At 37.6% G+C, this 17,215-nt stretch overlaps 1 protein-coding gene across 1 annotated transcript; it reads right to left on the bottom strand.

The window, feature by feature from the left end:
- Nucleotides 1-13,792: 13,792 nt before the first annotated feature.
- LOC6503303 (WD repeat-containing protein 82) lies at nucleotides 13,793-15,516 on the bottom strand. The gene is made up of 2 exons (XM_001967538.4): nucleotides 15,171-15,516; nucleotides 13,793-14,937 (listed from the first exon to the last, which is right to left on the bottom strand). The coding sequence occupies exons 1-2, from the start codon at nucleotides 15,423-15,425 to the stop codon at nucleotides 13,954-13,956; spliced, it is 1,239 nt and encodes a 412-aa protein (XP_001967574.1). The 5' UTR covers nucleotides 15,426-15,516; the 3' UTR covers nucleotides 13,793-13,953.
- Nucleotides 15,517-17,215: the final 1,699 nt, after the last annotated feature.

Genomic DNA, 17,215 nt, shown 5'->3' with positions numbered 1-17,215 from the left:
TTTACTATATAATAACCGATAAAAAAAACAAGAAAGGAAAGCTAACTTCGGGCGGAGCCGAAGTTGATATACCCTTGCAGTTATGCCAATTCCGATCGTTCAGTTATATGGCAGCTATAGGATATAGTCGGCCGATCCTTATGAAATTTGGCAAATCAGATTATTTTGTCTATAATAGAGTCTGTACCAAGTCCCATCTTTCCAACTTAAAAAAAAACCAAAGTTATGCCAATACCGATCGTTCTATGACAGCTATAGGATATAGTCGGCCGATCCTTATGAAATTTTGTACATAAGATATTTTGGCCAAATATAACATGTGTGAAAAGTCTCAACCCTCTAACTTAAAAAACACCAAAGTTATGGAATTTCTGATCAATCAGGTTTATGGCAGCTATAGGATATAGTCGACCGATCCCAGCCGTTCCGACATATGTACTACCTGCAAGAAAAAGAAGGATGTGTGTAAAGTTTCAACTCGATAGCTTTAAAACTGAGAGACTAGATCTCGTAGAAACCGACAGATAGACGGATATGCTTATATCGACTCAGGAGGTGATCCTGATCAAGAATATATATACTTTATAGGGTCGGAGATGTCTCCTTCTCAACCCTCTAACTTAAAAAACACCAAAGTTATGGAATTTCTGATCAATCAGGTTTATGGCAGCTACAGGATATAGTCGACCGATCCCAGCCGTTCCGACATATGTACTACCTGCAAGAAAAAGAAGGATGTGTGTAAAGTTTCAACTCGATAGCCTGCAAATGTACTACCTGCAAGAAAAAGAAGGATGTGTGTAATTAATTAAAAAATTAAAAAAAAACTGGAAATTACGTTTTTCCAGTTTTTCTAGTTAAACCAATTGTTGAATGTAACAATTTATTTTGGGTGTGCGATATAAAATAATAAATATTAGAAAAGTATTGGCGGAGTTGGTTTGCTTGGTTTGCCATCAAGCAACAAAGTTCGAGGTTAGCCGAGTGGAGAGCGTCGTGGTTCCTAACACGGAGGGCCTGGGTTCGAGTCCAAGTTGGGTCAAGTTACGTTTTACTTTTTAAGCCCTTTTTCTATTTGGATTTTATTTTTAAATAAATAAACTAAAATCTAAAAAGATATACTCCATATTTTTTAGGGTATAGACCAAATATATGTAGACTCCAAAAAACAAAGTTGCCAATCAAATACACACACATGTATAAGTAAATTCAAGCTTCACAGGAGGCTGTACAAAATGGGTAGCTGCACTTACAGGACTATATCTTGAGTTAACGGATTTTGCCAGATATGAGCGATATATCAAAAGTTGCGTCATCTCAAAAGCTATCTCCACGTGCAATATAAAACGGATCAGTCGACCAAATTTTGAAAAATAATTTTTTTTCTTAAAAAAAAGTTTATTTTCAGTGTATTTTTTTTTGAGTACTATATAGACGTTTGGTTTCAAAGAAAGTGAAATTGATATTTAAAAAACCATTTCAACGGTGTAAAGCTCTTTTTAATATCTTTCTTAATTATAAAGTTATGAATTTTTTCATTAACAAAGTTTTTTTAATTTTTTGACGTAAGCTTAAGGTATTTCAAAAAGTTTTAGAACAATAGTTGCTCATATGATAGTAACAAACATTTTCCAATTTTTTTCAGGATTGTTAAGTAAAAAATAGTGCAAACAGACAAACCGACAAACCGACAACTGGCTTCATTTTGAAGAAGAAGAAAAAATCGAATTTTTCCAATAACTTCTGAATGAAATGTCGGATCGGGTCGATTGAGGATTGAGGTAATCGACGCGTATTTAGCTCTAGAATGCAAATATATAAAAACATTCTATCTGGGGACTAAAATGTGTCCACCAGCCCCACTTTAGTGATAAAAAATTTTTTTACTTTCACCCTAATTTCTCCCAAACCAAATAACTTTTGGAATATGTTTCGAAAAAATTATCTAATTGAAACAATACCTTTCGATTGGTATATCATTCATTTAGATCGGTTGCCTACAGAAAATTTTTAATTCTTCGGCTATATATAGAGTTTCCTCGCGCACGCCTAGGCATGCAGGTCGTCACCTCGTGGACTTCCGTCCACAGTGATTCCAGTTTTTCTAGTTGAACCAATTGTTGAATGTAACAATTTATTTTGGGTGTCCGATATAAAATAATGAATATTAGAAAAGTATTGGCGGAGTTGGTTTGCCTGGTTTTTTTTTTTTAGCTTTTAATTCATGATTTGGCCCAAAACGGTGGTGGCTGTAATTTAAGTAAAGCAGAGTTTTATTTATATGCATTTTATGCTCAGTGGGGGCATATGCATATAAAGCTTTCTACTCATAAAATTTTGCATTCTTCTCATTAAGACATGAGACACTGAAACACAAAGCAGAATTACATCAAAAGTTGCCATCAAGCAACAAAGTTCGAGGTTAGCCGAGTGGAGAGTGTCGTGGTTCCTAACACGGAGGGCCTGGGTTGGAGTCCAAGTTGAGTCAATGTTTACGTTTTACTTTTTAAGCCCTTTTTTATTTGGATTTTATTTTTAAATAAATAAACTAAAATCTGAAAAGATATACTCCATATTTTTTAGGGTATTGACCAAATATATGCAGACTCCAAAAAGCAAAGTTGCCAATCAAATACACACACATGTACAAGTAAATGCAAGCCTCACAGGAGGCTGTACAAAATGGGTAGCTGCACTTACAGGAATATATCTTGAGTTAACGGATTTTGCCAGATATGAGCGATATATCAAAAGTTGCGTCATCTCAAAAGCTATCTACACGTGCAATATTTATTTATTTATTTATTATTAAAAATAGAGAAGTTTAAAAAACTAGACTAACTTAGTTGGTAAAGCGCTGGCGGCAAGGCCTTCGGCTTTTAAGGTTAATGATATTTAAGTCTATTACATAGTATGATTACATATTGTTTTTTGTATTTAGGCTACTTAGTTGGTGGATTTTATTTATGTACATTTTGAGTATTTTTAAATTTTGTGGTATAGGTTTGAAGTTTTAAGGAAGATTAAGATTTTTTCTAAATTATCAGGGTTGAGTTCGTTAAGGAGATTTAATGGGTTTGTATTTTTGAAGATGGATAGTTTTATAGGGAGGAGTGATGGGCATGAATTAAATAAGTGTAGTATGGTATTGTCGCCTTGGCAGAAGGGGCAAGGTGTGGTTTGGTTTTGGTTAAAGTAGTGCTCGTGTGTGAGTTTAGTGTGTCCTAGTCTGAGGCGTGTTATTTTAATTTGGTCTAGTCGGATTGATTTGGGATGGAAGGATCTGCCATAACTGTCGATGTTTGAATTATCTTTGTTAATGTTTTTGTACCATTGATTGCATTGTTCTATGTTTAGTTTATTTCTTGTTAGGAATTCTTGTTTTAAGTGTCTGTTTATGTCTGTTAAATTAATGTTTGGGGTGTAAATAAGGGGCATATTGCATGTCGTTTTAGCTGTTTGGTCGGCTAGTTCGTTGCCTGCTATGCCTACATGACGAGGGATCCACAATAGTTTAATTTTTGGGGCTAGTTTTGTAAGGAGTGATCTGATTTTGTTGGAGTAAAAGTTGTTGTTGTTTGTGTTTTTTATGGCGTCTATTGCTGAGAGAGAGTCAGAGCAGATCATAAACTTTCCCCTTGTGTTTTAGACTTTGTCGATCGCTACTAATATGGCTATTATTTCTGCGGATAGTACTGATGAGTGTGGGGGTAGGATACCATATTTAATAATATATGTATCTGTTGTGATAGCATATGATATAGTGGAGTTCATTTTTGATCCGTCCGTAAATATGAATTTTTTGTTTTTTATGGCTGTCTTTGGTATTTTCGTATAGTTTCCTGTATGTGTCTGGTGGAGTGGTTTGTTTTTTGTGCACTCTAAATGTTGTGTCTATGAGGTTTGGGAGATCCCAAGGTGGCTGATATTTCTGAAGTTTAACTGGTTCGTAGGGTAGGTTTAGTGCTTGGCAAAGTGCTTATTGTGACCGCACAATAAGGTCTATGATTGATAGGTTCTTTTTTGGTTTATTTTGTTTGACAAGTTTGTGTATTGGTGTATCTTTGGAAAATATAAGGTTTTTTATGAGTTTGGCTGTTTGAAGGTCCCGTTTTTGCTCTAATGGGAGGATGTTCGCTTCATATAGCAAGTTATTTATGGGTGTGGTTCGGTAGGCACCAAGTGCTAGACGGATTGCAGTGTTAAATGGTGTTTTTATTTTGTTTAGCACGCTTTTTGGAGCTTGTCCGTATAGAAACAGTCCATATTCCATTTTTGGTATGACTGTTGCTTTCGCGACATGGAGTAGTGTTTGTGTGTTGCAATTGAATTTGAGGTTGGAGAGGCATTTTATGATATTCATTTTTTAGTGTAGTGATGGAAGGAGTGATTTTATGTGTGTGTCCCAAATATGGAGGTGTTGGCATTTAGCAGGGGATAAAGATGCCCCTGAGTATGAGCACCAGCTGTTTATGTCATGTAATAAGTTGTCTAGGTTGAAAAAAAGGTTTTTGTTGTTTTTGAAATTTATAATGAGGAAAAAATCATCGGCATATGCGTTAAATTTAATTTCTCTGTGTAAAGATATTATGATTGATAGTTTATTGTATGCGATGAGAAATAGGATTACCGATATAGGTGATCCTTGTGGGATACCGTTGGATAATGGGAGTGAGTTTGACATGTGCGCACCGACTTTGACAATTATTTTACGTTTGAGCATGAAATTCTTGACATAATTGATTATTTTAGGGCCTGTTTTCCATTCCTGGAGTTGGTCAATTATAGTGTGCACACCTACTCGATCAAAGGCTCTTGAAAAGTCAAGAGTGACGAGGGAGGTGTGTCTCTTTGACTTCGTTATGAGATGGTCTACGTATAGGAGACTATCCGAAGTCGATTTGCCTTTTTTAAAGCCGAATTGGTTAGTGTTTAGGAGATTGTTGTGGGTCACATACCACCATAGTCTTTTCGCTATGATTTTGTCAAGTATTTTTGCTAGGCAGCAGTTGAGGGAAATGGGTCTGTATGAAGAGATGTTTGTTTTGTCAGTTTTAGGTTTAAGTATGGGTATGACTAAGCTTATTTTGTAGGCTTGAGGTATGTGGCTGTCGAAGATTTGGTTATAGAGGTTTGTTATTCTGTTTTTTGTGGTTAGGGGGCTATTGCGTATCATTTCGTAAGAGATTCTGTTTAATCCTGGAGTGGATCCTTTAAGTGTTTGTAATGCTGCTATTAATTCAAGATGAGTTATGTTTCCTTCGATATTTTTGGCTGTTGGGGTCGGTGCTTGAGAGGTCGCTTGAGAGATCTGAGAAGTGTTGCGAGAGGGAGTTGGCTATTTTGAGAGTATCTGTTGTTGTTGTGTTGTTATTGGGATTATGTATGGCATGAATTTGTTTGCTTGGGTTAAGCCCGCAGAAACGCCTTATGTTGCTCCATATTTTGGATGAAGGAGTTTCTGGTTGAATGGTGGATGTAAAGGAGTTGGAAGCTTCGCTTTTACTTTTTTTTAATTTCGAATTTGTATTTGGCATTTAAGCGTCTGTAATTTATAATATTTGTAAGGTTGATGTTGCGATTAAGTTCTTTCCAAGCTAATTTGTTTTCTTTTTTTAACTGTGCTAGTTTTTTGTTCCACCAAGGAACCGTGTAGGGCTTTGTATTTGTTGAGTTTTGTGGGATGGAAATGTTTGCGCTGTGTAATATAATTTTGTTAAGTTGTGCGGCTTCTTTGTTGACGTTTAATGAAGTGGGGAATATTTCGTTATTTATGTGTGTGAGAGTCTGGTATTGCTCCCAGTTGGCTTTTTTGATATAAAAAATGGTTTTGAAAATTTGTTTATCGTGTTTGGAGGAAATAGAGAGATTACTATCGGGAAATGGTCGCTGCCGTGGAGATCATTAAGTATTTCCCACTTGGCGTGTAGGGCTAGTGTTGCTGAGCAGAGTGAAAGGTCAATATGTGTGTATGTGTTGTGTGTTGAGAAATGTGTGGGGGATTTGTCATTTAGTAAGATTAGCTGTGTGTTGTCAATGGATTGTTGTATTGTTTTTCCTCGGGAATTAGCTTTTGGGGAACCCCAGGCAGGGTGCCATCCGTTAAAGTCTCCTAGTATCAGTGATGGTGTTTGGTTATTGAACAAAGTGTCTTCAAGGATTTGGTTTGTGAAGGTTCTGTTTGGTGCAATGTATGTTGTCTTTATGAGCATGTTTTTTTTGGATTTTATGTGTATTGCTAGAGCTTCAAGGTCGTTTGGAATGTTTACTATAGAATATTGAATTGACTTGTGTACTAATATCGCTACGCCGCCAAATCTATTGGTGGCTATGTTTGTTAGTAGTGTGTAATTTATTGGAGTTGGTATATTGTTAGTGTATTGTATGTGTGTTTCTTGAAGTGTAATGATGTGCGGAGAGAATTTTTTTTATCAGGATAAGGAGATTATTATAGTTATTAGTGTATCCTTGAATGTTCCATTGAATTGTAATTAGTGACATTCTGGTAGAGTTAGGGGTTCTAAGGTTAAACCTTAAAGAATGGGAGATCTGTGGCTTTTAAACCGATTCGCTGTCGCTGTTAGTGGTTTGTTTGTTTTTGTTGGAGGATTTGGCTTTTGATTTAGTTGGTTTGAAGTTAGTACAAAGAGGGTTAGACTTATCTTTAGGGAAAATTTTTAGTTTAAGATCCTTTGTGAGTTGAGATCCGTATGAGGTTGATATTCTGGTGGGGTTCGTGTTGTCCGTTTCCATGGCTTCGGTGTCGTCCTGGTCGTGGTTTTGGAGAATTTTTTCCGGTGCAGGTGTAGTTTTGGTTGGTGCAGATGAGGTTGATGGTGTGTTAGTTTGGTTGTGATCGCAGGATATGGATGTAGTTTGTGCATTAGAAGATGTTGATGGGAGTGTATTTAAAGGTTTTTGGAGCGTATTTGTGGTTGTGGTTTTTGTGAGTGTATTTTCATAAGTGTTTCTTGTTTTGTATCCGTGTCGCTCAAAGTACAATATACCCAGAGCAGTTCTATGGTCGACTTTTTCGGTGGTTTTTATGGCAGTGAGTTCCTTTTGTTTAAGGAATGTGGGGCAATTGCGGTCCAAATTGCGTCTGAGCAGTTTAAACATTTTTCGGTGCTCTTGCAAATGGGTGCAGGGTGTCCGAAGCGGAGGCACTTCCTGCAACGCAGTGGGAGAGGTATGTAGTTGCGTACGCGAACCGTTTCATAGCCGACACGCAGTATTTCAGGGAGTTGATGGGTTTCGAACGTAATTATTATGAGTCCGGTTTCTATTAGGTTGTTGTTGTTGGGGTTGTTGTTGTGGTTGGTGTTGTTGTGGTTGATGGTGTTGCTGTAGTTGTTGGTGTTGTTGTAGTTGTTGGTGTTGGTGTTATTGATGGTGTTTTGTCTCTTCATTATTTTTTTTACTTCAATTACTTTCTGTGGTTTTAGCTCTCGAAGGATTGTTTCTTCGTCTATATATCTAAGGTCATTACAGTAGATAACGCCTTTTGAAAAATTAAGTGTCTTGTGTTCGGTAGCTGTTATTTCCATATCTGCGATTTTGGTAAGTTTTAGAAGTTTGGTGGCTTGTGTGTTGTTTTTTGTTTTTATCAAAAGACCGCCGTCTCTGGTTTTTTTGACAGATTCAACTCTTCCTCCGCAGGCAAAGTCCACAGATTTCTCGATGATGAAAGGTGAAACGGTTTTAAATGAGGATTCATTTTTACTTTTGATGACAATGAATTTGGGTTCTCCTAGTTGATACGATCTCGTAGTGTATTTAGGTATGTCTGGTGGCTCGTGCATGGTTGTTTGTAAAGGGCTTGCGCCCGAGTGGTAAGAAATGGTGTGTTTTTTGTTGTTGTTTTTTAGGTTTTGTTTTGTGCTTAATATTTGTTTTTCAACTTTTGCTGATAAGTTCAATAGGTTTTACGAACGCGCGATCGATGCTGTCCTAATACGACTTGTCTCTTCGGAGGTTGAAGTGGTACTGTACACGTGCAATATAAAAAGGATCAGTAGACCAAATTTTGAAAAAACAATTTTTTTTCTTAAAAAAAAAGTTTATTTTTAGTGTATTTTTTTTTTTTTACTATATAGACGTTTGGTCTCAAAGAAAGTGGAATTTATATTTAAAAAACCATTTCAACGGTGTAAAGCTCTTTTTAATATCTTTCTTAATTATAAAGTTATGAATTTTTTCATTAACAAAGTTTTTTTAATTTTCAAAAAGTTGTAGAACAATAGTTGCTCATATGATAGTAACAAACATTTTCCAATTTTTTTCAGGATTTTTAAGAAAAAAATAGTGCAAACAGACAAACCGACAACTGGTTTCATTTTGAAGAAGAAAAAATAAAATTTTTCGAATAACTTCTGAATGAAATGTCGGGTCGGATTGAGGTACCAATCGACTCGTATTTAGCTCTAGAATGCGAATATATAAAAATATTCTATCTGGGAACTAAAATGTGTCCACCAGCCCCACTTTAGTGATTAAAATTTTTTTTACTTTCACCCTAATTTCTCCCAAACCAAATAACTTTTGGAATATGTTTCAACAAAAATTATCTAATTGAAACAATACCTTTCGATTGGTATATCATTCATTTAGATCGGTTGCCTACAGAAAATTTTTAATTCTTCGGCTATATATAGAGTTTCCTCGCGTACGCCTAGGCATGCAGGTCGTCACATCGTGGACTTCCGTCCACAGTGATATACGTAATATTCATCTTGTTAATAGAAAAACGGATATTCGTTCCAGCAGCACATCTTTCGTTGAACCTAAAAGAGAACACGGACCACACATCTCCATTATTGGGCAGTGTTCTGCATCCTGTTAAGGACGATAAGGGCCTATTCTCAAAATTAAAAGACAAAATTCCAATTTAAGCGGCGTGTCAAAATGCCAAATCAAAGTTTAGGGTTGTCGCAACTTTCCGGGCGTGTTTGTATGAAAATTGCGTGATTGAATGCCTGATTGAGTGACCGACAACCGTTCGCCAGACTATAGGGACAAGGGCGACCCAGGCCGGAGTGGACAATTGCCAAATCGCCAGAATTGTCAGCACGAATTCAGGCTGCAAAAAGGGTGAACAAAATGCTCGGTTAATTTGGGGCAATAAAAACTCAAACCGTACTTAGTAACAACACTTATATGACCAAATTCTCTATGCTTGGGTTGTTTTAAGGGCAGTAGATTGCAGTTTCAGAAATGATCAAAGGATAATGAGTAGTGTCTCAACAAAATCAAGATTTGAGATTCCCTTTCAACTGCCCAGCATCCAAATAGCGTTCTCTGTTTGTGTACATTATTTTTTGGAAATTGATTGTCCAAAAAATTGAGTTGCAATCTCATATTTGAGGATGCCGTTTAATTAAATTTCGATTTATGAAAAATACTAAGCAAAATATTGTGCACCAGAAGAATAGGAGACAATTCCCCAATAAATGTATATTTTTAGATGCAAGACGACGGCGCGACGATCGCATGGGCCAGGAAGCACCAAAAATGTGGCGAGACACTGTAGAAGACCAGCTTCACCCCAGCCCATCAAAGACCTCTCCCATTAGCACGTGTTGTCCATGTTAATGGCAAAGTCCACTCCTGACGAGTGTCAAACGGCTTCAAGAGGGGACAGACAGTGCATGTAATTGTGTCGCCTGGGCATAATCCGTAGCCCGTGGCCACTTTTACTCTGCCACTTAAAAATCCACTTAATCCTGCCGTCTTAGGGAAATAAAAAACACAAAATAGGGGAAGAACACATCGAGGAAGGGAAAATGTGGAGCATCGGAACAGTGGAAAGTTTCGTCCTTCGGCCTGATGTATTCAAACTGCAAGTCGATTGTTATTTTTACGCCAAAGGCGGAAATAGACATCCTGCCTTCGACAAAAAAGAAAAAACTTTAACACAACTTTTGTAGAAAGCGCGGCAGGAAAATAGGGAAGTAGCGGCGGAAAAGCGGGGAAGTCAATGTCGGCTGAAGGAGTAAATTTTGAGCGGCAGTTGGCAAAAGTTTTCCTACTACCGGGCATGTTAGGACCTTGTCAGGGGGCTTTGCTTCGGGAATCGGGCTAGCCATTATTGAAAGGGCCCGTTGAGTAATTTAAAAGTTTTGCCTCCAGGCTCGGACTTGTAGTCACCCGTTTCGAAGTTACCAGAGTATTCGGGCCAAATTGATTCTTTATAATAACATGGAACCAGCTTTAAATGGTAAATTTCACAACATGCACAAAAAGAGATTAAGTAAACGAGAACTTTTCGATAGAAAGTATTTATTCACCACTTAAGTTTAATTTCCCTTGAATATTTTCATTTGGAATTATAAAAAAAAAAATTTTGGTTTTAATTTTTCAGAGCATGCTATGCCATTAATATATCCCCTTGCAGACACTTTCATATACTTCGTTGGCAAAGAACAGTTCTTTTAAGGAAATTGCATTTTTGTTATATTAAGTATTTACCAACTTGTTGTGTGCTGGTCGATGCATGCAACTGATTGCCTCTTAGAGTATATAAAATTCTTGAATAACTTTCATTCAATCTCAAAAAGAGCCGAAAGTTTCCCCCAAATTTGTACTTATCCCATAAAAGGCTGGGAAAATAGAAGGGCAAAGCTCACGACTCACACTCCCTGTCCCAATTTGGTTGGCCCAAACAAGATTAGTGTTGGGCCAACGAAATCCACTTTTATTACCGAACGCATTAAATATTCTTGCGTCATTGGACAGAGGCCGGCCGAGAAAAGGAATTTGTGGTGCGTGGCAATGAAAATGGGAGAATTGAGGAAGTATCCTTAAGAATGGGCAGGGGTGGCGGAAAGAGAACGCGACTATGTGTCGGACCAAAGAGGACCATTTGGGATTTGTTTTACAATTCAGTCACGCGCTTGTCTCGTTTCTTTTTAGATTCCGTGCCCACCTTTTTAATTAATTTCTCCTTTTGCGCTCTGACGAGATGAGAAAGCCATTTTTACGCTTCGAACCATGCTCGTTAGGGACTCTTTGCCGCGCTAATGGCAATGTCCATGCAAATCCAAATGGCGACACCCCGACTTCCGTTTTTCCCTCCCCTTCCCTCTATCCACCGCTTCTTTGCTACTTTCTCCTGCACATTTGTCGCATGCGTTAATTTATGTTTGCTTACTTTCAGTTCTCAACTTTTGTACTTAATTAGCATAATGAGGAGCTCTCGGCCGCTGTTCCCATTGTTCTTGTTGTTCCTACTCTCCCACCCAATGGGCAACACCCGAAACTACTTCAACCGGAGTGTATTTAGTTAGTTTGTTGACTTTTTGAGTGTTTGGCAGTTGCACACTTGCAGCCCAACTCTCATCAAACATTAAGAGCTTTTGAATTTGTGATAAACTGCCTTTAAACGGAGACAAATTTCAGGTGCGTTTTGTTTAATCTAATAATATTTATTACAATTTTCAAGCAATATTGACGAATTGAAACTATTGTAAAGTTCGGATCAATGATATATTTAACTTTGAGCTTTATTGTGAAAAATAATTTTTTTCAGTTTCGTAAATTTGACTATTTTTATTAGAGCAATAACCATTTATCTTTATCTAGATTGTTCAAGATAGAACAATATATATTTATAAATATTAAACTAAAACAAGAAGGAAAGATAGCTTCAGGCGGACCCCAAGATGATATACCCTTGCAGTTATGTAGCAGCTTAGTTTAATATATATTAATAATTATTATATACATATATCAGATCGTATATAGTTGTCCGATCCTTATAAGAATTTAACCATCAAATTAATATGCTAATAAAAATGTTGGAAACAGCCCCAAGTATCTTTAAAAATAGCAAGTTTGTGCCATTTCCAATCCATTTTTTAAACCCATTCTGGTTTGAAATACGCGTCGATGGTATCATAACCATCCCGATCCGACATTTCTTTCAAAAAACTCAAATAAAGTTAGAAAGGTTTTTTAAATATATTTTTCCCTTTCTTTAACATTAAATGTCTAAATCGTAAGAAAAAAAAATTCACAAAAAATAATTTTTTGTAGGAAAAAAATTTTTTTTTTCTGTCAAAATTGGCTCTAACGATACATAAGATCGTTAAGATTGCATGTGGAGATAATATTTGAGATAACGCAACTTTAAATATATTGTTCATATATGCAAAAAGTCGCTTACTCAAGATATATTCCGACAAGTAGAGCTTCAGATGGTGCTGCAGATGGCGGCAAAGGTGCATATTCATAGCATTAAATAAACATATTCGGTTGCCGATTTGCTTTTTGCAGTTTGCGCACATAAAAAAAAATATATAGGAAAAATGAATTTAATGTATTTTATTTAAATTAGACGTTCTTTGTTAAGAACTGGCCACGACCGGACTCCGAAAAAAAATCTTCAGTACATAAATTAATAAGAATAAACAATATAAACACGTGCTGGGTAAGAATATTTTTAATGTGTAATTTTTTAACCAAAAATTTAATTTTTTTGTTACCAAAATTGATATCAGATATTTTGGCTTGGCATGCGGGTTCGCCACCGTTATTTTACCTCGTCCCGCTACCCCGCCAAACTGGAAGGGGTAGCGGGAACTTCGGATCCGTCCGAAGTTAACTTCCTTTCTTATTTTTAAATATTTTATTACCAAATGTCTTTTCATTCTGCTTCCCTATCGGAAGTATGCTACACAACATTTGGGGTTGGGAAATCCGTTGTTGTTTTTAACTTCAATTTTCTCTAATTAGTTCTCTCAGTGCAACTAGCCGCAGCGGTCCACTAATTGCCCGTTATCATCAGTTCCATCTTCTTTGATTCTCCCAGGTTTGCATGCGCTTTGTTGTTCTTTGTAGCGCATGCACTTTGGGAGCTTCTGCGCAAGCACTTGTATATGCACTTGTATATTCGCCATTGATTGGATCGGCCACTGCGTTTTTTTTTTGGGGTCAACTGGCCCATAATAAATATGGAAATCGAAATTGGATTTATTTAATTTGGCCGCTATCAAAAAGTTGATAGCGTTAGACAGCCCATTTTCAATTTATAGACTTCTAAAATTAATTCTTAAGTAAAAAATTTCATTTTCATTAATCTTTTTTTTCTCTTAAAATGTCTTCTATTGTCATATAAATATTTATATGATAAATGATATTTGCCAAAAAAATTATCAATTAAGCATTCACCTAGCAATAGAATGTTTAAAAGGAGCCATAGAATGCCTATTAATGGAATGCTTAAAAACAAATTACTCAATAAAAACCGACTGGAAAATACATCCTCGAGGAAAATTGTGAAGCCCATAAAATGTATTTCATATTAAACGAAAGCTTCATTTGGTGCAGTACGCAAATGACCGAGAGCATTAGATCTGACTTTATTTCTGGGATTGTGTATTTTACGATAACTTGCTGCGCATTTAAAACTTCATATCGCCCACGGAAAGTTCCTGAAGCTAAGAACCCATCCACACATTCAATTAGAGTTACAACTTGGAAAAGTTCAACAGCAATTTGTGTGTTCTTTTTGGGGCTTTTTCGACAAAAGATTTCATTAATATTAAAAGGGAGGGAATTCTTTTATGGCCACAGAAACTAAATGAAACGCTTGTCAGAGCTCCAAAAGCACATAACATGCAGAAAACTTGGGCAGAAGTTCCAGCAGCCAGCCACCAGCGGCCCACCGACCAGGACCCACCTTCTTTCTCGGAGTCGAATGCAGCCAGCTGTGCAATTTGCTGGCAAAACTCAACAATTTGTGTCTCAACAGCATAAGGACTGCCCAGAAAAGTTGCGTTTCGTCTCCAGCCGAGTAAATGGATGAATGAGTTTGCCAACTTTCTAGCCAGAGCCAGCCAGCCAAGATTGGCGACGCTTAAGCATATTTATTTTTGCCTTTATAATAATCGAAATGGGTTCTCAGATACTCGTAAGTGAGTAATTCAAGTTTGGATGGGTTACAAAAACAGTCCTCTATTCTTCCCGTATCTCGCCCTCCTCCAAATCCGTATCAGCCTTTTCCTCTTTGACAATAGCCCCTGACTTCTCCCTGCAAAGTTTTTTATCTTTACGCCAATTACAGGAGCTAAACTTTCGCCTAAGCCTCTCCCAGTCCATCAATGGTGCAGGCAAGGCTATAGCTTTGGGAAAAGGGTGCTCATCTTTTGTAGTAGCTAATTCATATTTGCCACCGTCCTCTGCCTCATGCTTTTTTTTCGTTTTGCTGGCTTCTCCTGGCGATGGCTCCAAAGGTTTCACCCAATCATAGGTCCCATTGGCCACAGGCATCCAAAAGGCCACAAGGATGTCGCTGCTCACGAACATGGTTGCTCGCGGATTGAATCTGAGGCACTTCACAGGGCCCACGTTGTTTCCTTCTAGCACGGCTACGGGACTGCCATCGACAGCCCGCCAAACGTGGATTCTGCCGCCATCCGCACCCGAAAGGACGAACTGAGAGTCCGGCGAATAGGTCGCCTCTAGCGGCAGTCGCTGTTCGTTAGAGTATCCTGTGAAGGACTGCTGAAAGGATCCATCGAAGGCACTCACACTGAAGCACCAGGAGTTATCCGTAGAGATAAGGAGTGTCTTTCCATCAGGAGCAAATTGAAGCTGAGTCCATACAGCCTCATCCTTGGCAGTGTAACAGTAGGTCGAGCATGGCACCTCACCCAACATCCTCACATCATAGATATAGATCCGGTTGGAGTCCGTAGAGGCCAGTAAGGAGCCCGTTGGGTCAAAGGAACACAGCGGCCGCTGCAGTTTGTTCAAGCGGAAAATGTGCTTCGAGGATCGCAGGTCCCACACATACACCTGGTCATCTTCCCCAGAGCTTACGAACATATTTGCGTGTTCGGGTTGGGTGGCCAGGAATCGAACATTTTTTGTGTGGCCTCGGAATTTGCGAACAGTTCCACGGGTTTTCAGGTCCAAGCAGCAAATGGCAAGGTCATTCTGTGATAGATAAGATGAATGAGTCTAGCAAATAAATGTGCTAATTGAAATATTTTACATTCTCAAAAGTTGTACAATTTATTTCATTTTCTATACCTATTTAATCATACAAATACTAAGTAAGAAACTTTTTAAAAGGACTCCATAATAGTCTCTACATATTTATGACAAACCAAAAACAAACGTAACTGCACATATCTTAAATCAAAGATGAAAATTCAGAGGATCCCTACCTTCGAGGTAGAGTGCAGGACACGGGCCTCCCGCTGCGTGAAACAGGCGACGTCAGGATGATAGCGGTGCATGTGCACCTGGCTGAGCACTACCTGGCGAGTGGTGTTGATAATAGTGAGGGCGGAGTGGTCGCACACGAGCAGGCGCCTGCCGTCCGATGAAAAGTCCAGGTTGAGCTTGGTGTGCTCAGAGTCCTGAAACACACCGGCAACCCGAAACTGCCGCATGGCGTCGTCGTTCAGCCTCATCGACATTTCGCATTAGTCTGGCCGCTGTCCTCTAAAATATATCAATTTAATATGACGTTGAAAGGCAAGTCTCCTGTGTTCTTCTCTCGCTTCACATTTAAAAGAGTTGCCGTCTTTCGTTTTGCATAGATAACATTTAATTCTGCCCCGCCAAGGACAAGCATTAAAATATTATTCATTTACTCTTATAGAAAACTTAGTTGGATGTGCCAGGAAAAACCGTATAAGGACATTATTCTGCCATTCCTTTAAAAGGGTGAACAATAGTTGTAAAATATAAAAAATGTGTAATTAAACACCTTTGTAAACACAACGCAACATATATATTTAATTTCTTTGAACAACAATTTAACGCTCATTGCACACCCTGAAGAAATTTTAAAATCTAATAGAATCATTCCACTTCATTTTGACTTTAAGCTTGCATTTTGTCTAAGTTCAACTTAATTAATTCAAATACTCAACCGCCTGTCAGGACCATGAACACCCAGGATCCGCCACAGCTGGGAGTGCATTTTAATTTCCATTTCGCGACCAAGTCCCAGATCCAGTGTTTCCTCCTCATTGCGTCTCATTAGGGGCGTGGGTGAGCTGGGGATTGAACTAAAAACTAGACTGCTGAGCTGGCTCCAATCTCCACTTGTTGACCAAATGCCAGAAACTTGTTATTTAGGCCGATTTGCGTCATTAGTGCAGTGAAATCCCCACTGTTCCCCTCAGCATCCCATTCGAAATTGCGAACAAATGTTACTGCTCGGAAGGACCTGAACTGAGTTTCTGCCGTATCCGTCAAGTGGGCAAACATTTTTGGCAGCAATAATTGCGCTAAGTTGTTCATCTCGAAAGGGAAATAGCAAAACATCAGTACTAAATATTTTATTATTTATATTTCTTTACATTTTACATTTTAAATTGATGAATACAGACATATTGAAAAACAAAAATTTTCAACTAACAACGTGGTATTGTGCTCAAAACTCAAAGAGCTTGAGAAAGAACGATTTTAAAGAAATTCATTGGAATACATTTTTAGTTAGGGAATAAACAACAATCGAATACAGTAGAAAAGCTGTCCGATATGGATGAATTTTGTTTTGTAGTTATACTTTTATGTACCTATGTATATGTCGGGAAATGTTGGTCGTTTTTCTCAGTCATTTTCTATTTTGCACACGCAGCGAGTCGCAATGACATTCTTCCTTATGACCTTTCACTTCCGATGGCAGTTCTCGATTGCCTTCCCATTCCACTTCCTTCCTTCCATCATTGCGCCACGCTCAGCAGGGCTTTACTCTCTTTCCCTACCGCGCTCTTCCTTCCTTCCTTCCTTCCATCATTGCGCCACGCTCAGCAGGGCTTTACTCTCTTTCCCTACCGCGCTCTTATTCTAATAAGCTTCTCTCTCTTCATTTTCAATGCTCATTTATTTCCTTTTGGACCATACACTTAACTTATAATTAATCAGTAAATATTATTTGAATTAAATCTATCTTATCTCCGACATATATATACACAAAGTTTGTGTCACAAACCTTACTCGTTATTCTGTGGCAGAGAAAATTATCCCAAATTCAAAATAGATAAAGAATTAAAAAAGAAAAAAAAACAAAAAATGGAAAAATTTTAAAATGCTTTAAAACTATTTAATTTTATATTTGGAGAGGAGTCACCAGATAAGTTTATATAAATTTCTATTTAATAAATAATAATCTTTCAAATTAATTAAGAGACCAAAGTTGGCTTCGAAAAATGTTTGTAACTTAGATCCTCAGAAAAATTCTTAATTTTCTTATTAT

Source organism: Drosophila ananassae, chromosome 3R, assembly GCF_017639315.1.
Source record: "Drosophila ananassae strain 14024-0371.13 chromosome 3R, ASM1763931v2, whole genome shotgun sequence".
NCBI classification, from domain to species: domain Eukaryota; kingdom Metazoa; phylum Arthropoda; class Insecta; order Diptera; family Drosophilidae; genus Drosophila; species Drosophila ananassae.
The sequence above is the reverse complement of the archived record's forward strand: the minus strand, read 5'-3'. Positions and strand labels throughout refer to the sequence as shown.